The sequence below is a fragment of the Aethalodelphis obliquidens genome, unplaced genomic scaffold (genome assembly GCF_003676395.1).
Source record: "Aethalodelphis obliquidens isolate GAN/ISIS:26980383/991018 unplaced genomic scaffold, ASM367639v1 scaffold27, whole genome shotgun sequence".
In the NCBI taxonomy this organism is placed as follows: domain Eukaryota; kingdom Metazoa; phylum Chordata; class Mammalia; order Artiodactyla; family Delphinidae; genus Aethalodelphis; species Aethalodelphis obliquidens.
Window position 1 is genome coordinate 10,128,306 of NW_020837971.1, and position 27,512 is coordinate 10,155,817.

The window sequence follows — 27,512 nt, forward strand, 5'->3', positions numbered from 1 at the left end:
CTTAGCACAGTATTTTAATAACTGATTTCTTTATCTATCTCTCCAACTACACTGTGAGTTCCTTGCAGGCAGGGAATGGGACTTTTTATTGTTTCCTCCCCATAAACCAGCACAGTGTCTGGCACAAAAAATAATGGCCAAATACATTTTTGTTGGACGATTGGCCCATCAGAACCTTGGGGTAATAACCGAGGTGGGTGTGGGGGCGTATTGGCGAACACCCAAGCCGGCAGAAAAAAAGCAGAATGCTGATGACTCAAAACAGCACCAGAATCAAAACTGCTTCCTGTCCCTCCATCAACGTCTTAACGGCTCAGCTCTTCCTGTGATTTACTGACCTTCATTTCAAGCACGAAGGAAAAAATACCACATATTGGTTGGCTTCCTGACCCTAATTTTGTTTGAAAGGGAACCTACTCCACTTACAGAGGTGAAAGATAATTCCCTGGCATCATGAAAACAATTCTCACATAAATTCTTAACAAATTTGGTATTTTAGTAGTTTTGTCCCATATGAGAAATACAATGTTCACATAAACCCAACCCTTTCAGAATATGTTTATGTCACCGTTTTCTAAACATATTGTTATGAATTGATAAATAAATGTACATCGTGACTTAGGTCACGGCCAAACATTACGATTAATGACTTACTTTCAAAAATCAGAATCATGAAATTGTCATTCAACTTGTCAGTTTCTAAGGATGGAACAAGCAATCACATTCAGTTAGGAACAGCAGACCTTTGCTGTTTTCCTTTTGAGGGGTTGGACACAATGTAACCGTCTATGAACAGAGCAGCCTCTTTGATTACCTCTACAATGAGGAATTTGCCATTGTCAAAACCATGTTATGAAAGAAAGTTAAGGCCAGACTGTAATTTCCTTTAGGGCAAGGTCTGTATCTTATCCATCTTTGTATATCCCTTACAGCTCCAAGTTCTGTGCCACTGCCTAGTAGATGCTTAATATATTTCTGCTGAATGAATGAAAAACAACAGCGGTCATTAATTTAATTTGTCATGTCTTTAATAAAGGGAGAGCTTACCCAGGACATTTACAAATGCGTTTGCCAGTAAATATCCATATTCGTTAGAGGCATTACACTGATACACCGCACTTGATCTTTCTTGAACGTTTGAAAAAATAATGGTATCGCCATCTATTTTCCTGCTGGGGTCATCAGGGGCAACTGTTTGGGTGTAAAAATAAAAAGTATATATTCATTCCTCTTTGCTTAAAAGATGTAAAGCTTGAACTCTAATTTACAGGAAGTGGAAGACTGATCTAGGTATATGCAGTAAGAAAGAGAAGACCAACAACCCAACAGAAACCACAGTTTTCCTTCCTATAATTTAGTTATCACTTATCATCATGGGTATATGCTTGATAACCATTTAGTTTTAAATGGATTGATTCTTTTCAATATTATTTTGAGAGCCTCAGGGAAAAAAAGCAACACGTTAGGTGTAAACTGCAATACAAATTCAGAAAAACATTACCTTGTTCACGAAGAAATTATGGTTATTTTTGAGAAGGCAAATTAATTATCAAGAGGAGACAGCAAAATCTACTCCAAAAACAGAGAAATCCTTTAGATCATCCAAACCTGTGTCTTTTAAGAGTCTCTTATTGAAACAGATTGATAAATAAATATGTAAGCAAGTATAGGGCTAATAATCAAATGTGAAAGTATGTATTTTCTTGTTTTGACAATTCCTGAGGCTGAAGTAGAAATAAATTATGTGAGATTTCCCTTAAAGGCAGCAGTTTCAGCTAAATCTCTCAAATACTTAAAAAAATGTTAAGACCAGGACTGATCCTTACTGAAGCAGAATGGAACAGGTTGGTAATATAATATATGAGAATTCAGTCCAAGGCATGCCCAACAATTCGGAAGTGCTGTGCTATTGGACAATATTTTCCTTTTTGTGAACACTAAATCTTAGGCTGTGACATTACATGGCTTTAAAAGTAAACTAAGGACTTCCCTGGTGGCGCCATGGTTGGGAATCCGCCTGCCAATGCGGGGACACGGGTTCAAGCCCCATTCCGGGAAGATCCCACATGCTGCGGAGCGACTAAGCCCGTGCGCCACAACTACTGAACCTGTGCTCTAGAGCCCGCGAGCCACAACTACCGAAGCCCATGCGCCTAGAGCCCGTGCTCGGCAACAGGAGAGGCCACCGCAATGAGAAGCCCGCGCATCACAACAAAGAGTAGCCCCTGCTCACTGCAACTAGAGAAAGCCTGCGTGCAGCAATGAGGATCCAACGCAGCCAAAAATAAATTAAAAAAAAAAGTACACTGAAAGGGGTAGCGGGTGTCTGTCTCGGCATGCTGATCAAACTCAAATCTAAATAACAGCACCCCTATATTCAGTATCCTGTGATAAATCATAATGGAAAAGAATATGAAAAAGAATGTATATATGTAAAACTGAATCACTTTGCTGTACAGCAGAAATTAACGCAACATGGTAAATCAACTACACTTCAATAAAGTAAATTAAAAAAATAAATAACAGCACCATTCCTTTTAAACTGCTCTTGCACCCTGAACCACTCAATAGCCTTTACTTTCATTCTAAACACGCTTTTTCCTTTTTTTTTTTTAAAGACTTTTTTGATGTGGACTATTTTTAAAGTCTTTATTGAATTTGTTACAATATTGCTTTTTTTTTTTTTTTTAAATGTCTTGGTTTTTCAGCCACAAGGCATGTGGGATCTTAGCTCCCCCAACCAGGGATCGAACCCACACCCCTTGCATTGGCGAAGTCTTAAGCAGTGGACTGCCAGAGAAGTCCCCATTTTTCCTCTTTGATGGCAGGAAAAGGATGGGCACCTAAGACATATTTATCACTGCCTTTAGACTCCTTTATCACTTTAAAAAGCTTCAAATAACAGGTTCGTCTGTGGTTCATTAATGAAAATAAATAATAAAAATAAATCAAACTATAGTTATTTATTCTTGTTTTATCACACATATTCAAAGTATCATGCCTACTTGTACTGCATTAGCTTCTACCGATGCTGAACAAGTTACTCCAAACTTACTGGCTTAAAATCACACAAATTTACTATCACACAGTTCTGTATGTAGTTGTATGTCTGACACTCTGACCACAGTCAGTAGCTAATTTAGGAAATCATCTCAGATGCTCCAACTAGTTCAACTAGTGATAGGTGAGCCAAGATGCTTTGAGTTGGCATTTTAGCTCACATCCGCTGTTTATGACTCTAATGATTTCAAAATGGCCTTAAGGAACATGTTCTTTCTAACCAGAAGAAAAATACAAGTTGCAATTCCTTTGACAGAGAATAGATTTCCTCAGTAAATGACAGCAGAGGACTGACACGCCACACTAGCCTAGGAAGTGGACTAGTGCTGCAGCTGGCAGCCAGGTACCCTGAGAATGCAGCATCCCTCAGGGCAGCCCGTGTTCCTTGTCCCACATCCCAAGTCTAGGACCATCGGGGGCCTTTCTGACACATACTCTCAGCAATGTCTTTCCGCTATCTCAGCAACGCGTGCTGGCACAGAGCAGCATTTTGGGAATCCCTTTCTCTGTCAATTATTCTTAGCATGTTTGGACCCAGCAGTTGAGCACTCAGTGCTGGGCCTCCTCAGGGGACTCCCAGTGACCACGCCATGTCCATTCTGACTGTACCTCTGTGGACCCAGCAGGCAGTGGAGGGCCAGGAGTCTCCAAATTCCTTGAATACTAAGCTCTTCAAAATTACATCACCAGGGCTTCCCTGGTGGCGCAGTGGTTGAGAGTACGCCTGCCGATGCAGGGGATGCGGGTTCGTGCCCCGGTCTGGGAAGATCTCACATGCCGCAGAGCGGCTGGGCCCATGAGCCATGGCCGCTGGGCCTGCGTGTCCGGAGCCTGTGCTCCGCAATGGGAGAGGCCACAGCAGTGAGAGGCCCGCGTACCACAAAGAAAACAAAAACAAAACAAAACAAACAAAAAAATTATATCACCATGTGTTTAATGGCTATAGAGTTCTAGTTTTGCAAGATGAGAAAGTTCTGGAGATCTATTTCAAAATAGTGTGAATGTACTGTAACACTACTGAACTATATGCTTAAAAATGGTTAAGATGGTAAATTTTCTGTTATGCATGATTTTTTTTAAATTGAAGTATAGTTGATTTACAATGTTGTCCCAGTCTCTACTGTATAGCAGTGACTCAGTTTTACACATATAGACATTCTTTTTTCAATAATCTGTTTTTGTGTGTGTGTTAGTTTCTGTTGTACACCAAAGTGAATCAGCCATATGCATACACATGTCCCCGTATCCCCTCCCTCTCGAGCCTCCCTCCCACCCTCCCTGTCCCACCCCTCTAGGTCGTCACAAAGCACCAAGCCAATCTCCCTGTGCTATGCGGCTGCTTCCCACTAGCTATTTTACATTCCATTATCGTTTATCTGAGGAGATTGGATATAGTTCCCTGTGCTACACAGTAGGACCTGTTATGTGTTTTTTTTAACCACAATAAAAAGTTACCTCACCATGAACATGGAAGACTAGTTCAATTCACAAAGCCAGTAGGACGATCTTCCCCTAGTAGGGATTCATCAAGCACAATATACACCATTTAAAAGAGCTTTTACGTAGCCCACGGTTGCATTTTTTCTTTGTTTTGCTATCGACTCTTTCCAGTGTTATTCTTTGCTTGAGAGGCATCTGAGTGTATCTGCCTTATTTCTGCTAAATGGTGCGGCCTCCAAATATTTATTTTTGGCGAGGTATTTAGAAATTAAATAAACCCTTTAGGTGAGAGTAATAAGAGTGGAAAAGCAGATACTTCTCCATGGGGGTTTGGTCTCCATTCTCCTTAAGCGCTTACTAAAGAAACACAAGCAAACCCAGGAACTCTCACAGTGACATATGGAAGCTCAATGGGTATTGGACAAAGAATCCAATTGCTAGTGCAGAGAGACTTGAAGCCTTTGGACTCTGTGTCCTGGCTACTGGGTGGGAGCAACTCTCCAGGATCCAAACCCAAATTACCCAAAGGAATAAGAACTAATTCTGGGAATATTCAACTTCTATTGCCATAAATGCACACTGGGGAAAGAAACTGAAGAGCATAGAATTACCACCATACAACTTAAAGCCCCAAAGGTAAGGTTCAGAACTGGGGTGATAGTCTCCCAACAATGGTTTCTTTTATTCTACCTCTCCTGACACAGCTGGCCAAAACTATGATTGCTTCCAACATTTAGAAAGTGAGAACAGTAACAGTGAGCGCCACCTTACATGTAAAAAGTACTATCAAGTTTTAAAATATTTTTTATATCTATTGCATAATTTGATTTTAAAAAGAGCCTTGTGGTCTACGGCCATACTACCCTGAATGCACCGAATCTCGCCTGATCTCGGAAGCTAAGCAGAGTCAGGCCTGGTTAGTACTTGCATGAGAGACTGCCTGGGAATATTGGGTGCTGTAGACGTAAAAATAAAATAAAAAAAAAATAAATTTGTGAAACATATTAAGTATAGTATATGCACCTCGGAGATGAGAAACTACAGACTTAACAGTTTGTTTAATGCATGATTACTGCTCAGATTTTCTGAGTTAGTCTCCTTTATAAACATCTCCTGAAATCTGAACGTCTGAGCATAATGCAGAACAAATCTCTGGGGAAAGAGAAGACTTTTCCTCTCCATCGAGGCATTCTATCCCCTATAAGCGATGTCACAGAGCCCTTTCCTTTAAAAAATATTATTAATTAATTTATTTATTTTTGGCTACATCGGGTCTTGTTTGCTGTGCACAGGCTTTCTCTAGTTGCGGCGAGCGGGGGCTACTCTTCATTGCAGTGCGGGCTTCTCACTGCAGTGGCTTCTCTTGTTGTGGAGTGGGTTCCTGCCCTGGTCCGGGAAGATCCCACATGCTGCGGAGTGGCTGGGCCCGTGAGCCATGGCCGGTGAGCCTGTGCGTCCGGAGCCTGTGCTCCGCAACGGGAGAGGCCACAACAGTGAGAGGCCCACGTACTGCAAAAAAAAAAAAAAAATTAGGTGGTTTTGGACAAATTCCATATTTAATAAGTCTGTTTTTTGCTTCAAGGAAAGTTAAAAGTAACCTGGCCAGTCCTGGAGGGACAGAGCTTTGGAAGATACTGAGATTAGGTCCCAGGCTCTTTTTGAATGAATTCTTCCGGCTGTGTAAAACGGCAGGTGCCAGGTCTGAAATGCGCAGTCACAAATCAGTAACACTGTATTTTGCTGGCAGTTCCCTGATGGTCCAGTGGGTAGACTCTGCACTCCCAATGCAGGGGGCCGGGGTTCGATCCCTGTTCAGGGAACTAGACCTCGCATGCATGCCATAACTAAAGACACAGACCTACTAGAGCATGGACTTGAGGATATGGGGAGGGGGAGGGGGAGGCTGTGACGAGGTGAGAGAGTGGCACGGACATATACACACTACCAAGCGTAAAGTGGATGGCTAGTGGGAAGCAGCCGCATAGCACAGGGAGATCAGCTTGGTGGTTTGTGACCACCCAGAGGGGTGGGATAGGGAGGGTGGGAGGGAGGGAGACGCAGGAGGGAAGAGATATGAGAATATGTGTATATGTATAACTGATTCACTTTGTTATAAAGCAGAAACTAACACACCATGGTAAAGCAATTATACTCCAATAAAGATGTTAATTAATAAATAAATAAATAAGAACCATCAACTACTAAAAAAAAAACTGAATTGTGAAGATCTGAGAATGTGCTACCACATGCAAGGAATTTGGAGGTTTGGTGTGAATATAATTAATGAAGATTTAAAAAAAAAAAAAAAGATCCCGCATGCTGCAACTAAGACCCAGCACAGCCAAAATAAATAAATAAAATACATATTGAAAAAAACCACTGCATTTTGCTAACAGAACCCAAGTCTGACCCCTCCCCCTCCTGATCTAGTTTCTCCTTTTACAGTCCTCATGCGCTCTTGGCAGCCAGAGCCCACAGAGGTGGGAGGAGAGAGTGGCAATGTCCTTAGGTGATTGCCCACAAGTCAGGAGCGGGGAGGCTGTGTATCTGGTACTGTGGTGCCCTGATAATGTCTCTGTTGTGTTGAAGCTGGCGGCAATGTCAGGCACCTGGTGGGGATGCTGCACGATGATACTGCAGAAGCACAGCTATTCCCTGTTCCTGCCCCTTGGCAACTGGTCCACCCAAGGTTTCTGCAGCCGCTTAAGTAGAGGGTGTCAGCAAGCCAGCCTGTGCTCCCAGCTAACTTCTGGGGTCTACTCTAGTCTCCCCTTGAATCCTCACCATGCCAATCCTGTGCCACTATAAATTTTGCTCTTTCCTGCTACCCCTGCCTCTCTGCCACCCTTCCTCCTTGCCCTGTCATTGCTGAATGCATCTGTGGGCTGCAAACTCAGCCCCAGTCTCTTGTTTCCAGAATGGTACCCAAACCTCAAAGGCAGTTCTGTTCAGAGGCATCCGAATTCATGGGCAGGGTGGACAGGGGAGAAGCACGAGGCTCTTCGAATTCTACCTACTAGGGGACAGTTTTCTTCTTCATTTACTCCTTTTCCTGGATCAAGAGAGGTACACACAGGGTGGGACAGGTAGCGTTCACTTGGAACGTAGCTGTTTAAGACTTAGTATCTACAAATGAACTTATCTATGAAACAGACTCACAGACATAGAAAACAGACTTGTGGTTGCCAAGGGAGACGGAGGTGTGGGGGAGGGAGGGATTGGGAGTTTGTGATTAGCAGATGCAAACTATTATATAGTGAATGGATAGACAACAGGGTCCTGCTGTATAACAAAGGGAACTATATTCAACATCCTATGATAAACCATAATGGAAAAGAATATGAAAAAGAATGTATATGTACAACTGAATCACATTGCTGTACAACAGAAATTAACACAACAAAGAGACTTCCCTGGTGGCGCAGTGGTTAAGAATCCACCTGCCAACGCAGGGGACATGGGTTCAAGCCCTGGTCCAAGAAGATCCCACATGCCGCGGAGCAACTAAGCCCATGCACCACAACTATTGAGCCTGCACTCTAGAGCCCACGAGCCACAACTACTGAGCCCACGCACCACAGCTACTGAAGCCCACGTGCCTAGAGCCAGTGCTCCACAACAAGAGAAGCCGCCACAATGAGAAGCCTGCGCACCGCAACGGAGAGTAGCCCCCGCTCGCCGCAACTAGAGAAAGCCCGCGCGCAGCAACGAAGACCCAGCGCACCCAAAAGTAAAAAATATTAAAAAAAAAAGAAATTACCACAACATGGTAAATCAACTATACTTGAATACAATTTAAAACTTTTTTATATTAAACATTACAAAAATTTTTCATTAAAAAAAAAAAAAAAGACAGTGGCTAGCCAAGAAGTCATTCAGCAGAAGTTGTAGGTGGACTATAGTGGCTGAGGGTGGGGATGGGTAACAGCGGTGGCCCTGCAGTACCATCGTGCAGACAGCTGTGAGGGTCCCCCCCAGGCGCCTCAAGCCCAATGTCACCTTTCAGTTCTGAGATTCCGAACAGTAATCCATGCACTTTTAGCTTGGCTACCAGATGTGGAGAAAGACACCTTCCAGGGACACTTCTCATCACCTCGGTATAAATACACAGCACCTGCTCCCAGCACTGTGGGGCAGCCTGGCGGCCAGGGCCCCTGGCTTTGCTGCCAGGCTGCACGGTGTTTCTCTTGTTGCTCGTCCACCAGAATGACTGCTGTGAGGCACGCCAGAGGCCAAGGGGCCCTGGATCTGTAGGCACCGTGGAACTCTGATCCTACTCTGCTGAGCGTCCTGTTTTCCTTCCAGCGTGGACTTAACACATACTTTGGGGATGGAAGAAATGAACTGATTTGGAACCTGATTTGAAAGATTTTGTTCTGGACCCAATCAGATGATTCGGAGTTACAGCAGACAGCTTCCACTTGTCTCCAGGGACCGCTGTCCTGCACCCCCCGTCCCCAAAATGTAGGCTTTTCACTTTTGATCCTCCCCGCCGATATTTCACTTAAAGGGGAGTGTCTATGAGTATAATTTCAAAGCTGACTTTTTAAAGTCTAGTTGACTTACAATATGATATTAGTTTCAGGTGTAGAACATCGTGATTTGATATTCCATATAAAGTTATAAAATACTGGCTATAGTACCTGTGCTGAACATTACACCCTTGAATCTTATTTTACACCTAGAAGTTCAAAACTCATTACAGCTGCAGTTACAGGGTCCCCTGAGAGGCACCACCTGTGCCCGGTTTGGAAGGCTCACAAGCTGAGCCAATCAGGAGGAAAGATCAGCTTCCTTATTTTATCTCCCCTAGTCCTTGTGTCACTGACCCACCTACATCTCCATTTTCCCCTGCTTACGATTGCATGCTGGCTGCGGAGCTTGAGGACTTATCTTTCCAACGTTCCCTGGCTCCCTGGCTTTCCTGCTCAGAAATGATGGATGTCCCCTCCCACCTGTCAGTTTCCCTGACCTCAGGGGCCCATTTACCCTTCCATAAATTGGCACAGAGCCTCTGAGATGCAAAACACAGCGCCAACGTGCTGAGCACGCTCCAGCCTCTATTGCCATTCTGAACACATTCCTAAGAAAATCAGATACTCTACCAAAAAACTTATTTTTCAGTTCTGGGCTTTCTTCCACTTTTTCTCAGTTTTCACCTATTTGTCTCTGAGAGTGGCAACAGCTTCCCAATGCACAGTCCCAAAATACTCTCTGCAGTTTTTCGTGATCCTCATCCTAGTTAAAATTGGGAATGGAAATATCCAAACCCGATTTGCTGGCCTCCTTAGTGTCGGTGTTCTCCCAGGAACACATTTCCTTTTACGGTAAACACAGGCTGTCTGTTTCTGAGGATCCGATAAGGACTGTGTTGTGTGACACAGACTCCTAATAAACACTCATGGAACCGGGTCTCTCACCCCCTCTAGACCTGCAGTGGTTAAGACCTTGATGGTGAGAAGAAGGGACGTGTCTCATTTAAAATCTACCAGCAGCTTTCAGGTCCATCTTAGGGTGAAGACTTGCAGGAAAGCCAGTTTAATGGACCTTGTGGGTATGTAAAAGTGGAACCAATTTTTGATTCTGGCTTGGAGGCAAAATGTGGAGCTAAGCTGCTCTGCGTCATAATCCTAAAGGTTCTCTTTATTGGGGGTAAAGAATATCTTTGCAGATTATTATGCTACTGACTGGGAGAGTGAACCTGAGGCTGGGTTTGAAACAGAAACCGGTTTTCTCTCTCTCTCTCTCTCTCTCTCTGGGTCTAAGAGAAGGTCTGAACTTCAAGAAGGGGAAAATGTCCAAAAATTCACCTCTTAGTAGCAGCTGGTGGTAAGCGGGGTCAAGAAAAAGGAAAGGCAGTAGGCTCCCTGTGAATGGCCATGGGCCTAGGAATCCGGGAGCAGGAAGACGCATTATCCATTTTAAGTTTTCTTTGCTACAATTCCCTTATATTATGCTCAAGCCTTTAACCAAGTTTTGTAAAACTGGTCTTTGTTGTGATTTAGAAGATTGATGGAAAGCCTGTGGTCACACTTTGGGGAACTGTTCCTGGCAGCAGGGGGGCAGCCTGGACAAGCTGGCTGAGAGACAGCTGGAGTGGTCCAGGGAAGGTGGCAGAAGAGGTGACACTTGGCAGCTAGGACCATATAGGTATCGCTCAAGGATGATCTCAGCAATACGGAGGGAGGGAAAACTGGTCAAAGATGGAGCACCCGGCAGAGGACTGGGGTCAGAGGATGTGTTCTTCTTTGGGTATTAAATGGGATGGTGACCTTTCAAGACTGGAGAACGTGGGAACATCTGGGCTCTACTTAGGAATGAAAACCTCTTTACATTAAGACAGTTGTATTTCTTATTCTTGTCATATCCACTGTCTCTATTCCTAGCCTCCCCACCCATCCCCTCCGACTCCTGCGATGTTTCCACAAATCACTTGACATTTTGAACAAAGAAGATAATCTGAACTTTTCAGTGATGTTTATTTCTCACCCTGTCATTCTTCCTATGGTCCATGTAAAAAACAGAGGAAATATTGCCAAGTTCCAACCAGCACATACCGTTATGTTAATAGCATAAATGGGACTTCACTGGTGGCGCAGTAGTTAAGAATCCGCCTGCCAATGCAGGGGACACGGGTTTGAGCCCTGGTCCGGGAAGATCCCACATGCCACAGAGCAACTAAGCCTGTGTGCCACAACTACTTAGCCCACGTGCCACAACTACTGAAGCCCACATGCCTAGAGCCCGTGCCTCGTAACAAAGAGAAGCCGCCACTTGCCACAACTAGAGAAAGGCTGCGCGCAGCAATGAAGACCCAACGCAGCCAAAAAAGAAAAAAAAATAGCTTAAACGATGCGTCATAATAAATTATACCTAAAGGTAGTAAAATTAAAATCTAAAGGTAATTTCGTGCCTCTGTTTAACTTATATATGGCTTCCTCCCTTAAGCCAAGTTATTTTATCACCATTTGTACCCTGTGGAGATGTCACTACGCTCCGAAAATATACTGCAATTGAAGCCACTCAAGGAAACTTACTTTCTATGGGGACTCCATTCAATAACCAGCTAATTCTGGGTTTGGGGTTGCCATTAGCTCTGCAGATCAGGGTTCCATCCTCTCCTGGGGACAGCACAAGATTTTGAGGTGCTATGATCCAGTACGGAGCCGCTTTGTGAGGAAAGGAAAAAAAACCCACAAAAAATTGAATCAAATAAGTTATTCTAGCAAACTGAACTATCTTAATAAAAAGAAGTATTTTGCAAAACATTTGTTAGTTTCATTTTTTTTAGAGTGAATCGATTTATGCTTCAAAGAACACTTCAGATTTTCAGAAGAATGTTGAAGAAGACTCAGTGACATCTATGTATTATTTCTAGAGCCTTTTGATTCAAATATCGTCATCTTGTTTTACATTACGTTAATCAGACATCGAAGAGGTAACAGATTTCTCTAACGGTGTAGAGGAATTTACAGGTACAGATAGGGCTAAGAAACGTGAATTTAAAATCTGAGCCCTGTAGAATACATGCAATTATAAATCTGAGCCCTGTAGAATACATACAATTATAAAATTGGGAAGCAGTTTCTAAAGCTTTGCAGTTTTGGAAAGCTGCCAAGTTAGTATAGCGTGTTCTTAGAAGCCCTTCATCAGCTTTCTCTTACAAAACCATGGAACAGATACCAAAACAAGAAATTAACATTGGATACCATCAGCTCAACTACACACTGTATGAGGAGTTCCCCAATTTTTCCCCTAATGTCTTATTTCTGTCTCAGGACCCTGTCCTGGACACCACATTGCGTTTAATTGTCACATCTTCTTACTTAGTTTCCTCCGATCTGGAAGTTTCTTGCTCTTTCCTTGTTTTTCATGAACCCGAGACTTTTAAAGACAACTAGTCAGTTATTTTGTAGAACATCTTTTTTTTTTTCTCTAAATAATCGAGAGCTTTTTGGTTATTTTTTGTAATAAGGAACATCCTCTTTTCATCATTCTCAGGACAGAAATGGAGAAAAGTGAATATATGTCAGTGTTGGTCATAAGTGTTACATATCAATGTTAATTACCAGCCCAACACTATAAGTTCTCCATCATCTCTCTTTTTCTCATGAAGAGTTTCTTCCTTGAACATCCTTCCAGACTTACAAAGGAGAACTAGTCAACTGAATTCTTTCAGGGATAAATCAAGCTTACTAAATTGATTAATCTTTGTATTTCTCCTAAGGTATGTTCTCTACTTCTTATCTGTAACTAAAATATTTTGTGAAACATTTTCAACATGCACTCATTCCTAGAGAATGTTTCTACCAGTGACTACTGAATTCTCCTACAGATCAATGGGAAGGTTTTAAGTGAACAAAAGCTCTTCCATCTAAGGTCAAATTTGGTGATTTCTGAGTGAAGAACTCCTGAATTTTTAGATTATAATCACCATCCAACCACCGCCATCAGTATCATCATAATGACTTCTTTTTATTAAAAAAAGGTTATACTCCATTTACAGTTATTATCAAATATTGGCTATATCTCCCGTGTTGTACAATAGATCCTTGTAGCTTATTTTAAACATCATAGTTTGTACCTCTTAACCCTCTACCCCTTTACTGCCTCTCCCCACTGGTAACCGCTGTTGTAGACGTCCATCATATCTGGGAGTACATGATACTGACATGGCTTATGAGTGGTTATATTAACCTTGATCACTTGGTTAGAGTGATGTCTGCCAGGTTTCTCCACTGTAAAGTTATGATTTTCCTGCTTTCCATGTTCTATTCGTTAGAAGCAAGCAAGTCCAGCCCTCACTCAAGGGGAGGACAGTTAAGCTCCATCTCCTTAAGGCACGAGGAGCAAAGAATTTGTGGACATATATTAAACCTGCCTCAGTAATTAATTTTTGGGGGGTGAGGGGAGAGGAAACACTTTGAGGCTATGCAAATATCCTGTTTCTCCTTAAAGTTCCGTCCCGTAATTTTAGCATTCATCACTAGCTCTTGCCTACAGCAGTTATAACTGTGGGATTCTAACTGTGATTTCCTATTTCCTTCATTCTTTCTACACTTATTAATTGGAATCCTCTACAAGGAAGATCCGAGGGAGTGAATTTTTAACCTGATTTAGATGCACTATAAATAGCAATGAGAAGAGATTCAAGGTGCCATGTATGTTGATATAAATTACATTATTATCGAATATAATCAAAGGCATTTGATTGAAGACTCAGGGATTCTCAATGGAGGCAAGAGCCATGTATTTTAGACAATGATATACCTTTAACTGTGACAGAAATGATATGATGGATGGCTCCTAGTGCATTTTTGGCTATACACTGGTAATTCCCAGAGTCTGCTTCTGTAACCTGAACAATCTGCAGAGTTTTCTTAAAGTTCCTATAAAATGTCCGGTTGATGGGGAGTGTTCCATCTTCTTTTATCCAGTAAATAATTGGGGTAGGCCTGATAAGATGAATAAACAATAACATTACAAGAAAAGAAGTTCACCTAGCTGCTTTTGAGGGTGATTTTCATGCGAGCTTGTCACAAACATAAAGATCATGAGGAATATATAGAGATTTTACCTAGCACCACACTTTCCTGAGTCATGCTCAAAACCTTACACTTCAGTCTGTAAGTTACCATTTTCACACAAGCAGAACTGTCCTAATTTACGGCACACTGTGAACTTGGACTTCAGGGATCTGGTGAGAATGGCAGCAAGACTTACTTGACTGAAGGGACCTAATTATTTTCTTCAAAGTTCTGATCAGTGAGGCACTCTTGGAAAATTCTGCATGTAGAGACTAGAGGCACTCTTGGAAAATTCTGCATGAAGGGACTATGTCAATCAAAAGAATGACCATGAAATTAATGACACCGAGTTATCCTTTTTTTATCAGCTAGAGCTAAAAATGCCAGAGAAAGAGCTGATATACATATTTGTGCCCATGAACTTTTCACACATTTCCATTTCAAATGGAAGCACCTCCCTATCTTATAACAGGCTATCTGATGAAGTGATTAGAGGAATCGTGCTCTTACTTTAGTTTCATTATTAGTGATATTTTAAAATACCAATTGACAGAAGCAGGCCCAACTCATGTGTTACTCATACCATTTCTCACCTATGTTTCTTATTAAATCATGAACTATAGAGGCAGATGAAAAGCCAGACATAGGCTTAGAGTTAAAAGGTCTGCTTCAAAATCCCAGCCTTATCCCTAAATTGCTCTCTGATCTTGGATCCCTGACCCTTTTGGGCCTCAGGTTTCTCTGTTGCCTTAAAGCGCAGAATGATGCTTGTTTTGATCTGGTGACTTGAGAAGGTTTTCATGAGGGTAAAATAAAAATCCATTCAATACATTTACTGAGACTAAATTATAGACCAAGCACCGAGTTGTGTGTTGGGAAGATAAAGATAAAAAACAGAATGGTCCACGCCCTCAGGAAGATCACAATGTATTTATCATTAGAAATGCAAGTGGAATTAATGGATTGTAGGATTTTTTTCATTTGTTTTGTCGAATAAAAATAATTGAACAGATATATTTGAGGAACTGAATTGTGAGTAGTGTGATTTCCCGACACGGCCAGCAGAGGCCTCCATGCGCCTCCGGAGGTAAAATTATTCCTGGAGGCCAATTCTGGGATTCTAGGAAGGAATGTGGACTTGGAGTCACCCGGCCAAAGACAGCACAGATCCTAACACGTGATCACAACATGTTTCCGAGATTCCAATCAATGTTTTCAGCAAATGTGCCTTATCAGTAGTACTTGCTCTGTGTCTGGCATAAGAGGGAACTACATAGAGAAGCTTGCCTTAAACGGTTTCCTAATATGGGACTCCTGTCAAGGGCACGTGTGTTCTGGGGGTGGCGTCAGTTTTGAGGTCTGCACAGATGAGACATCTGCAAAGAAGCTGGGCTGGTGACTGGTCACTAGGAAGCAGGGGTTGGGACAGTGTGCCAGGTAGGTTAGGTCCTGTGAGGCCATGTTTGCCTCTGCTGTTAGGAGAACAAGCCAGGGCGAGATTGCTAGAGGGATGTGAGAAACTCATGGTCAAGAGCTCCGTTGCCCTGCTCATAGCCAGCAGACCCAGAGCTGTGAACCCAGAGCCGAGCCGCCCAGCAGATGCACAAACAGGGTCAACTGAAATCAGTCAGATCTAGCCTGTTACAGCACAGCTGCCCTGCAGACCTGCAGACAAACGATCAGTGATAGACAGCTATGGGTTTTAAGGCACTAATTTTTGAGATGCTTTGTTAGACAACAGTAGCAAAATGATAACCTGAATTACATAATCAGAGCAGTCAGAAGGTGATTACTGATACTTATCTCAAAAGGAACACTGTTAACAAAATATTTTAATAACATGAAATTTATATGGCCTGTTTTGGAAGGAATTATCACATTTTTCTTGATGCTTAATGGAATCAACATAAAACAATGACTCTTGTTATGATATTAACGCCTCTCTACCAATCTACTATGTTTACATAAGAAGTGGACATCAAGACAGACAGAGTTAACTCACAGCCCTTCTGCAATGCACTCAAGTGAAAGGACATTTCCTCGTAATTCCTCTTTGCGGCTTGCATTGCCTTCTGGAGTTAAAAATGTTGGTGGCCTCTCTCTATGTGATTTAGCTGCAAACGAGAAAATCAATATGCATTCAGAGTTATGAACACGGATTTCTAGAAGCCCCGTTCACTGTCTAAGAACCTAATCCCTTTGCAAATCCATTTAGCATTTGATTGGGAAATCTGGTAAACAGACACACTCTTTGCCTTGCAAATAGCCATCACTCACTCAGCCGGAAGCAGAAAGTATTCTGGTTGCACCACAAGCACTAATAATAAGAACTTTTTTCCTCTTGTACATTTCCCTAATTTGGGTTAGGGTCCTATGAATTTCTGGTGAGTTGGCAAATTTTCAAAATGTAGACATAGAGAGGAAAATCATGTTATCAAACTATCCATCTCTTAAGATGAGTGCGCACGTCAAATGGAAAATGAGCCGTCTGGAAGATAAGGTGATGGAAGGGGTATTTTGCTTTACCCTAGGGACAACATTATAGTCAATTCCATTGACCAATCGTGAAGATAAATCGTGCTGGACATCTAACATATCAAAACTGCAGAGTTTATGGAAAACAAAACAAAACACAACTAGAAAGTGACGGCAGAGGTATGGCAAATTGTGTGTCATAAATTAAGGGTGGACTTAAAGCAATTGAAATGGGTTTCCTCGACAAAAACGTAAAAAAAGGGCTCAAGTCAGAAATCTCAGGAAGATACCTACAGACTACCTTCATGTTTTATGTAGTCCTTGCCTAAATGTGGCCTTATCTCCTGATGGCCTCTCAGAAAAACTTAAAGTCGAAATCATACCGTCTTGAGGTTCTAAGAGCCCTTTACAGTGTTCAACACTTTAATGTATTATCTACTTGATGCTCATAAAAACTGAAAAGGTAACATATGAATTCTTCTCATTTCTCAGAAGAAAAGACTGAACACCAGAGAAGGTATTACTGGAGATAAATTAGAGTTTTCCTTAGATTTTACTGCTCTGAAATCACTTTGGGAATGATTTTGAGACCCATATTTTTCAGGAGGATTTTAACATAAAATAAAATAAGGTAAGATAAAATAAAATAAAATAAAATAAGGCAGGAGTTGTGATCTGTTTACTCTGGTCATTGATAGTACCTTAATGTTTTTTACTTCATATCTCAAAGGTAAAAAATTAATACAGCAGAAATTCTGCCTTATAGATAATTAAGAGGACCCCATATCCAGAACCCATAATTTTCAGGTATAGACTCTATACCTGAGAGCCATATTTCCGTTAAGAAAATCAAATTCTTTTCTTTTTAAAAGAATGAAGTTAAATCCTCTATTTTTAAAAAGATTACTTCCACTGAAGACAGTCACTCGATTTTAAACAAAACTAAGAGAAATACTATTGCTAATTATGTGACGTTGATAAGGTCATGTGAAAACAGATGGAAATACGATGATTTACTATCAAAATCCACTTAATATTAATTGCAGAAAGTTTACTAAGACTTTGACGTTAGTATTTTAGCAGGTTAACGCACCTTGCCAACTCTTATTTAATTCATGAGAAAAGCTTATGAGCCAGACAAAATATGAAAAATGTAATTCTGAACATACACGAAAGATTTTTTTTCCAAATCTCGTGGAATGGTTCTTTACATGAAAACAGTTATAGTAACTTTCATTATTATACATACAACATGGAACACGTTTTAGTGACATGTTTGAAAGCTCAGAGCTAAACTTCATATGAAACATACATTGATTTTAGTGGTATTAAACATGGAACTAGGAATTTCATAAAGAAATAAGGTTAAACAGCCATGGAGGTGAAGTTAGTGAACTAAATTCTACAATGAAGGAGACATATCAGTTACAATCACCATAACTCACCACCATAAAACTCAGTGTCACTCAAATTAGCAGCTATAGTGTCATTCAATTCATCCACTGAAATAAACAGAATATTATGAAGAATGCAAAAAGTAGGGGGCAGGGGATTGTAAAAAAAAGTATTGGGCAACAAAAGCAAACATATATACCTATGCTGACCGAGTACCATCCCTACCAAGTAAAAACAGTGCTTTACATTGTATAGAACTATTTCATTAATTCACTCAGCCACCCCCCAACCAGTAATATATGAATATATAACCGAAGCAGCAGGACTCCCAATTAAAGGCATCGTGGAGCATAAAGCACTCACAAATGCTCAGAACACTAAGTAGATTCAGGAAGTTACCATGGCAACAGTAATGGTATGACAGCAAAAACTGTAAAATACAGTATTTAAGGTAGGCAAGCTCCTTATAACATTGATACATATGCCAACACTTTAGCGACTATTCACAGGTACTTTCCTGATCAGTGAACCTGTTTACTTCAAAGCTAGTAGGATTTAATAATTCATACATTTGCACACATTTGTAAACATCATGGCAAGAGAGTTTCTGGAAACTGAACTCTTACCTGAAATCACCTTCACAGAAATAGGTTGCTTCTGCTGTATGGTTTGAGTGTGATTAAATCGTGCGTAACAGATGTAGTCTTCCCGGGTATCCTCTGGGAGCACATTGGAAAAATAAAGGTCTCCATTCAGACCCTGGGAAACTCTCTCACTCTGTGGAAGTCTTTGAAAGGCTGGAGAAAGGCGGAGAGACATCTAGATCATTCCATCACAAAGTAGCCACTTTCCAAATTAGTGAGATAAATGTATCTACTAATAACTAGTTCTGTGAACTTCACTTGAATGTTTTTTTTTCTCTATAAAGATCTTTGAGTAAAAGCAAATAACTGTAAAAAAAAAAAAAAAAAAAGACACATGTATTAAAACTCCAGTTGTACCTGCCAGACCCTCATTTCTCTGGAGTGGGTGTAGAGGTGAGATTAGAGTTGTCCAGGGTTTCATGGAGGGTTTCATGGAAGGGTTTCATGAAGCAAGCATAAACCAAAAAATGTTTTACAGAGAGTTTGCATGACTTTTCCTAACATTTAAGTTAATCCCTAATTGTTAATCATAGATACACACGTATCTCAGAAAGTGCATTATGGAAGCTTGTAAGGATGTTAACACGGGTTGCATCTATTGCAGTACATACACAGTCAGACACCTTATACTGTGACAGCACCTAACTGTGATGAACTAGGTCCTGGGCAAGGTGTCAGGTGGACCCGGTTCCCTGCCCTGAGCTTGGGATCTAACTGGAGAATCAGGCAGCAAACAGGCAATTAACAACAGGGTGTAATGCTGCAGACGTGCCACTCAGAGGCCCCCCACACCCAGCCTCCCTCACCTCCTCTACTTTTTCTTTTTAGTGTTACCTATCACCTTCTAACAGACAATGTACTTTACCTGTCATGCGTATGGCTTATAGCCCGTCTCCCCGCACTAGAATTTAAGTTCCAGAAGGATGGAGACCGTCATCTGCTTTGTCTACTGTTGTAGCCCTAAAAATGCACCTGCCCCCTCACAGAAGCTCCAAAATGAAATGAACAACCATCAGCATTCTGACTTTCCAGTTTCACATTTAACAACCGACTTCTCCTCAGGCCCAAGGAACAGTCTAGCCTCAGGCGTGGAGGGGGGATTTTCTAAGGCGATGAGGAACTCAGGGAGATGGGACCAATGATCTATGTGTGAACTGACACTTGGCTGGCTAGCATGACTCAGGAAGCATCTGACTCAGTTCACTGGGAGAGTTCTTCAGCTCTGAAGTGAGAGAACCAGGAAAAATTGTACCTCCTAGTTGCCTGGGGCCAGGTGTCATGTCTCCTGGAGGATTTCTCGAGACTGAGTCAAGCAGATATGCTCCTACAGCAGCAGGTGCCCTATCTAAAATGTCAAGAAATGCAAAATTATGGGGAAAAGCCTGCAGCTCCCTTGGGCAGGAAAAGGTAGGGAAATGTGGAGCCAGACCTTGAAAGGATGCTGGTTAGCCATGTTAGTCAAGTTCTAGGTCAAGACGGGGGTTTGGATGGTGGTTGTAAATTCATGGTTTGAAGCCATTAACCAGGGAAAAGGTTGTTTTAAAAAATAACTCCGAAAAATAATGTACATTTATTTCATGAATACAAAGAGCTAAAGATAGGGACACATTTATTCTCTTCCATTTCTCCTGCTGTATTTTATTATGGACCGGTGTTGGGAGATCAAATGAAAGGGAATGCCATTTTATGAGGATGGTAGCACTTTGCCCAAGGAGTTCCTTGGCATTACATTGGGGACAAAAATGTATGCAGATAGGAATACCATGATAAGGTCATCTTCCCAGAAGAATGCTACACAGATCTGAATTTTTTCTCATATCCAGATGAAATTTCACTTGAAAGGTCCAGATGCTTTGCCTACAGCCTAAAATGTATGTAAATGACATGGCCAGCAGTGCAATGTGAAAAAAATAAGTTACATATTCAGATGATTCTGAGACTCTACATGTATATGCCTCTTTATTAAGTGGAAAAGTCATCAATTCTGAGTAAGAACCAATAACCAAATACTGGGTCTCATTTTGGCAGTACATTTGGATACTGTTATCCTCGACCACGTAACCCACTCATTTCCATTTGATTTGTTACTTATTCTTTCAAAATCTGTAAAAGCTGTTACGTGATCATAGGAAAAATATCTTCGCCCATTTATTCATTTATATATTGATTTTCCATTTCTTTGTGATACTTTCTCTGAGTGCTTTGATACAGAACAGTCAAAACTGGAAATGAAATGTGAGAGCTGAACTTTATCTTCAGTAATGTGCACAGCTGGTGATTTCAAAGGAAATCATGTCACTGAGAACAGAATGTATTCCCTACACATATTTTGCAACCATTCCCACCATTCTACCCAAAGGACTCTTGCCAAGGTCAACAGCGACCACCGTGTTGCCAAATGTAATACTCATTTCTCAGTCAGATTGGAAATTGATCTCTCAGCAGTATTTGAACCGGCTGATATTCTGTCTTCCTGACACTTTTTCTTCCCCTCGTCCCGGGGACACCCTCTCTTTTTGTTTTCTTCTTACCTAAGTGACTGCTTCCTCTCATCTACTTTCCTTTGCTCCCTAAGTTCTTGGCCCCTGGAGGCTCCTGGTCTCAGTCCCCAGGCTTTGCTCTTCACCACCTGCACTCCCTCCCTTCATCCTCCCCTCCAGTCCCCGGCTCTACAGAGCATCTCTGCAGCACTAACATTCACACATTGTCGGCAAGAGCCCTGAGTCTTCCTTGGATTCATGTAGCTGTAGCTCTGATTCCTGCTGGAGACCTCCACAAGGATGCCTCACAAGCCTCTCATCCCAAACCCTGGTTCCTAGTCTCCCGGCAGAACCTCCACAAGGATGCCTCACAAACCTCTCATCCCAAACCCTGGTGCCTAGTCTCCCGGCAGAACCTCCACAAGGATGCCTCACAAGCCTCTCATCCCAAACCCTGGTCCCTAGTCTCCAACGTAACATGCTAAGGGGAGGTGTGGAAGGATGGGAGAGCAGAGCAACAAACAATTCCCTAAGGATAGGGATGGGGTGAACAGATGTTAAACTGCCTAATGAATGACTTCAATTCTCTGTGCCTCAGTTTCCTCATCTAAAAAGTGGTAAGAGTCTAGGCTTCTCTGGTGGCGCAGTGGTTGAGAGTCCGCCTGCCGATGCAGGGGACACGAGTTCGTGCCCCGCTCCGGGAAGATCCCACATGCCACGGAGCGGCTGGGCCCGTGAGCCATGGCCGCTGAGCCTGCGCGTCTGGAGCCTGTGCTCCGCAACGGGAGAGGCCACAACAGTGAGAGGCCCACGTACCGCAAAAAAAAAAAAAAAAAAAGTGGTAAGAGTCATTCGAAATGCTTCCTGGGACTGCTGTAGAAAATGGATGAGATAACTTATGTAAAGCCTTTAGCAAAGGGACAGGCACTTAGTAAACGTCCAATCGATATTAGCTGTTGTTACTACTATATATAAAATAGATAATCAATAAGCATCTACTGTATGGTGCAGGGAACTATACTCAATATTTTGTAATAACCTCTAAGGGAAAAGAATCTGAAAAAGAATAGATTTATATATATATATATGTGTGTGTACATATATGTGTATAACTGAATCACTTTGCTGTACACCTGAAACTAACACAGCATTGTGAAACAACTGTACTCCAATATAAAGTAAAAAATTAAATTAAAAGAAAATGAGCTGTTGTTGGGGATAAAAGAACGAAACTGAAAGAAGAGACATAACACATCCTGAACAGCTTGATTTCCTTCCCTTGATGGGCTTCTGGTGTTTCAGGAAATGGCAATTCCATTTTACTAGTTGTTCAGTCTTAGACTTTGGAGTTACCTTTCATTAGACTTTGGGGTTACCTTTGATTCCTCTGTCTCATGCCTCCACCCTGACCCCGATAAATCCTGGAGGATCTACCTTCAAATTATATCTGGAATCTGACCATTTCTTCCTTCCTCCCTCCCTGCCTCCCTTCCTTTCTTTCTTTTTTTTTTTTAATGGCCTCGTGGCACGTGGGATCTTAGTTCCCTGACCAGAGGTCAAAGCCACGCCCCCTGCATTGGAAGTGTGCAATCTTAACCACTGGACCACCAGGGAAGTCCCTGGAATCTGACCATTTCTTACTTACTTGACTGCCACTACCCAAGTCCGAGTCCCCGTCAACTCTTGCCCAGATCACAGCACTGGCCTCCTAACAGAAAGTCCTTCTCTCCCTTTCGTCCTCTCTGTTCTCCACACATGAACCAAAGTGAGGCTCTTACTATTTGTTTTGATTCAGGTGAAGCCACTCCTTCAATGTCTCCCTACTTCACTGAAAGCAAAAGCCAAAGCCCTTCGCACCGGAGCCCCTGGACTTTCTTGACCTTTTCTCTCACTGTCGCCCTTGGGTCAGTCAGCCCGGGCACACTGGCCTCCCTGCTGATTTTACACACACCAGGGATGCTCCTGCCCTTGGGGCTTAAACTGGTTTTTCTCTTTCCACTCAGATATTTAAGGGCCTGCTTGCTCTTTCACTCCTGTAAGTTTCTGCTCAAAACTCTGCTTATTTTTCTTCACAGCACTTACTGCCAACTGACACATATTTTCTAAATGCATTTATTCTCCGCTTCCTTCTCTCCCCGCTTTTATTCCCATTGCATAGAATATAAATTCAGTGAGAGCAGGACCTTTGTTTGGTTTATTCAGAGAGGTGCCTGGTACATAGTAGGTGCTCAATAAAATAAAGTGACTGAATGAAAGGATATGTGATTTATTTTCCTGAGAATCTCTAAGACATTTTATAAACATCTTATGAATCACAAGAGGTAATAATTGATTGGGACAGCCAATAATCATAAGACTCTTGAAGAAAGAAAGTTCTTATTTTTAAAACTTACAATTATCCATCCAGAATATTATAGGTGGTGGTAACCCAACTGGGGGTCTGCAGGGCAGTACCAAAGACTGGCCATTTCTAAGTGTTATTCGTTCAAGTTTTTCTTTGGTCCACAACGGTGACCCTAATGAAATAAAACAATAACTTCTAAGTTATTTCTGCACTGGAAAATAAAAAGAGCACTAGAAAGAAATATAAACCAAACTTTTGGAGAAATAGTAACTCGAAATTTATATACATTAACGACAAAAAAAATTTTAAATATGGTGTTAAAAAATGACATTAGTAGTATAAATTCTGAGTCAGCAATTCCATGTCTAAGAATTTATATTAAATAAACCCTTAAGAAGATACAAACTAATTTTTCTACAAGCGTGCCCTTCATGAAAGAATGAAAAACATTTCTATGTCAAAAGATTTGTTAAACAAATAACTGTACATGTACACCTTTGACTATCATACAGTGTTAGACATTGTATACTTATTTATAAGACTAATATAAAATATACATGATATCTAGATAAGGCAGAAATGGTTATAAAATAGTACTTCAGAATGAGCTTGTTTTCGACATGTACATACATATCTGCCTGGGTAAAAATAGAAAGAATAGTAATTTCCTTGAATGAAAGGATTTGTGAGTAATTTTGAACTTTCTTTTTTGTTCATTTGTAATTGGTTTATTCTATAATGCACATGTATTATACACATAATAAACATTTTAAAAAATGACAAGAACTTCAAATGGTTGCTGTCCTTTAAATACATGCTCTTGGGTTGTTGAGAGCATGTGGGTACTGACTATTGCAAAAAGAGCCACAACAATATCAAGATAGTGAGGTCACCCTATTTCCAGTGAAATTTTGAAATAAAAATGTTTAAAGAAATACATGCATCCCAATGTTCACAGCAGCATTATTTACAATAGTCAAGACATAGAAGCAACAACCTAAGTGTCCATCGGGCAGATGCATGGATAAAGAAGATGTGGTACATATATACAATGGAAAATATTACTCAGCCATAAAAAAGAATGAAATATTGCCATTTGCAGCAACATGGATGGACTTGGACGGCATATGATAAGTGAAATAAGTCTCTGTACAGAGAAAGACAAATACTGTATGATATCACTTATACGTGGAATCTAAAAAATACAACAAACTAGTGAATATAACAAAAAAGCAGCAGACTCACAGATACTAGTAGTTACCAGTGGGGAGAGGGATAGGGGGAGGGGCAGTATAGGGGTAGGGAGTCAAGAACTACAAACTCTTATGTATAAAATAAGCTACAAGGATAGGCCCCAGTGTGGCTTCCGTGCCATCCATCTCGCAGTTGCTGCCGTAGGAGACCTTGGCGGTGGCCCAGGCCACACATGCCCGCAGGCCCCCACTTGTCTCCTGTGGCAGCCTCCGTGCAGTCACCCAGGCCCAGCCAGCTGCCGGGGCTCTCAGTCTGCCCGTTCTCTAGTCACCGCTTACTTCGGGGTCCAGCAGATGCCGGAGACCAGGGAGACCTCGTGGAGGACCTCGCAGGGGCCGCTAGCTGCCTCCTGAGCCCACCGGGTCTTCAGAGACTCTCCGGAGAAGCTGTGTGGCTGACAGGATCTTGGTGCTCCAGCAGGGTGTCAGGCCTGTGCCTCTGAGGTGGGAGAGCCGAGTTCAGGACATTAGTCCACCAGAGACTTCCCGGCTCCACGTAATATCAAATGGCGAAAGCTCTACCGGAGATCTCCATCTCAACGCTAAGATCCAGCTCCATTCAACAACCAGCAAGCTACAGTGCTGGACACCCTATGCCAAACAACTAGCAAGACAGGAATACAACCCCACCCATTAGGAGAGAGGCTGCCTAAAAACATAGTAAAGTCAAAGACACCCTAAAACACACCACTGGATGCAGTCGTGCCTGACAGAAAGACAAGATCCAGCCTCATCCAACAGAACACCAGCACTAGTCCCCTCCACCAGGAAGCCCACACAACCCACTGAACCAACCTTAGCCACTGGGGGCAGATACCAAAACCAACAGGAACTACGAACCTGCAGCCAGCGAAAAGGAGACCCCAAATACAGTAAGTTAAGCAAAATGAGAAGACAGAAACACACAGCAGATGAAGAAGCAAGGTAGAAACCCACCAGACCAAACAAAGGAAGAGGAAATAGGCAGTCGACCTGAAAAAGAATTCAGAGAAATGACAGTAAAGATGATCCAAAATATTGGAAATAGAATAGAGAAAATACAAGAAATGTTTAACAAGGACCTAGAAGAACTAAAGAGCAAACAAACAATGATGAACAACACAATAAATGAAATTAAAAATTCTCTAGATGGGTTCAATAGCGGAATAACTGAGACAGAAGAACGGATAAGTGACCTGGAAGATAAAATAGTGGAAATAACCACTGCAGAGCAGAATAAAGAGAAAAGAATGAAAAGAATTGAGGACAGTCTTAGAGACCTCTGGGACAACATTAAACCCAGCAACATTCGAATTATAGGGGTCCAAGAAGAAGAAGAGAAAAAGAAAGGGACTGAGAAAATATTTGAAGAGATTAAAGTTGAAAACTTCCCTAATATGGGAAAGGAAATAGTCATTCAAGTCTAGGAAGTGCAGAGTCCCATACAGGATAAATCCAAGAAGAAACACGCCAAGGCACATATTAATCAAACTCTCAAAAATTAAATACAAAGAAAAAATATTAAAAGTAGCAAGGTAAAAACAACTAATAACATACAAGGGAATCCCCATAAGGTTAACAGCTGATCTTTCAGCAGAAACTCTTTAAGCCAGAAGGGAGTGGCAAGACATATTTAAAGTGATGGAACGGAAAAAACTACAACCAAGATTACTCTACCCAGCAAGGATCTCATTCAGATTCGATGGAGAAATTAAAACCTTTACAGACAAGCAAAAGCTAAGAGAATTCAGCACCACCAAACCAGCTTTACAACAAATGCTAAAGGAACTTCTCTAGGCAGGAAATACAAGAGAAAGAAGAGACCTATAATAACAAACGCCAAACAATTAACAAAATGGTAATAGGAACATACATATTGATAATTACCTTAAATGTAAATGGATTAAATGCTCCAACCAAAAGACACAGACTAGCTGAATGGATACAAAAACAAGACCCATATATATGCTGTCTACAAGAGACCCACTTCAGACCTAGGGACACATACAGACTGAAAGTGAGGAGATGGAAAAAGATATTCCATGCAAATGGAAATCAAAAGAAAGCTGGAGCAGCAATTCTCGTTATCAGACAAACTAGACTTAAAAATAAAGACTATTACAAGAGACAAAGAATGACACTACATAATGATCATGGGATCAATCCAAGAAGAAGATGTAACAATTGTAAATATTTATGTACCAACATAGGAGCACCTCAATACATAAGGGAAATGCTAACAGCCATAAAAGGGGCAATGGACAGTAATACAATCATAGTAGGGGACTTTAACAACCCACTTTCACCTTGGACAGATCATCCAAAATGAAAATAAATAAGGAAACACAAGCTTTAAATGATACATTAAATAAGATGGACTTAATTGATATTTATAGGACATTCCATCCAAAAACAACAGAATGCACTTTCTTCTCAAGTGGTCATGGAACATTCTCCAGGATAGATCGTATCTTAAGTCACAAATCAAGTCTTGGTAAATTTAAGAAAATTGAAATCATACCAACTATCCTTTCCGACCACAATGCTATGAGACTAGATATCAACTACAGGAAAAAAGTCTGTAAAAAATACAAACACATGGAGGCTAAACAATACACTACTTAATAACCAAGAGATCACTGAAGAAATAAAAGAGGAAATCAAAAAATACCTAGAAACAAATGACAATGAAAACATGACAACCCAAAATCTATAGGATGCAGCAAAAGCAATTCTAAGAGGGAATTTTATAGCAATACAATCCTACCTCAAGAAACAAGAAGCATCTCAAATAAACAACCTAACCTTACACCTAAAGCAATTAGAGAAAGAAGAACAAAAATACCCCAAAGTTAGCAGAAGGAAAGAAATCATAAAGGTCAGATTAGAAATAAATGAAAAAGAAATGAAGGAAA

General features: G+C 41.3%; 1 protein-coding gene and 1 pseudogene across 1 annotated transcript in view; one reads left to right on the plus strand and one right to left on the minus strand.

The window, feature by feature from the left end:
• The window catches only part of NRCAM (neuronal cell adhesion molecule), a 320,173-nt gene that overhangs the window by 53,810 nt on the left and 238,851 nt on the right, over window positions 1-27,512 (minus strand). Inside the window, exons 7-13 of the mRNA XM_027123939.1 lie at window positions 23,415-23,537; window positions 18,524-18,694; window positions 17,948-18,004; window positions 16,030-16,141; window positions 13,771-13,955; window positions 11,538-11,669; window positions 1,048-1,191 (exon numbers count right to left, since the gene is read on the minus strand). Coding sequence (XP_026979740.1) covers window positions 1,048-1,191; window positions 11,538-11,669; window positions 13,771-13,955; window positions 16,030-16,141; window positions 17,948-18,004; window positions 18,524-18,694; window positions 23,415-23,537 — 924 coding nt within the window. The remainder of the gene's footprint in view (window positions 1-1,047; window positions 1,192-11,537; window positions 11,670-13,770; window positions 13,956-16,029; window positions 16,142-17,947; window positions 18,005-18,523; window positions 18,695-23,414; window positions 23,538-27,512) is intronic.
• LOC113629640 (uncharacterized) lies at window positions 5,347-5,465 on the plus strand (annotated as a pseudogene).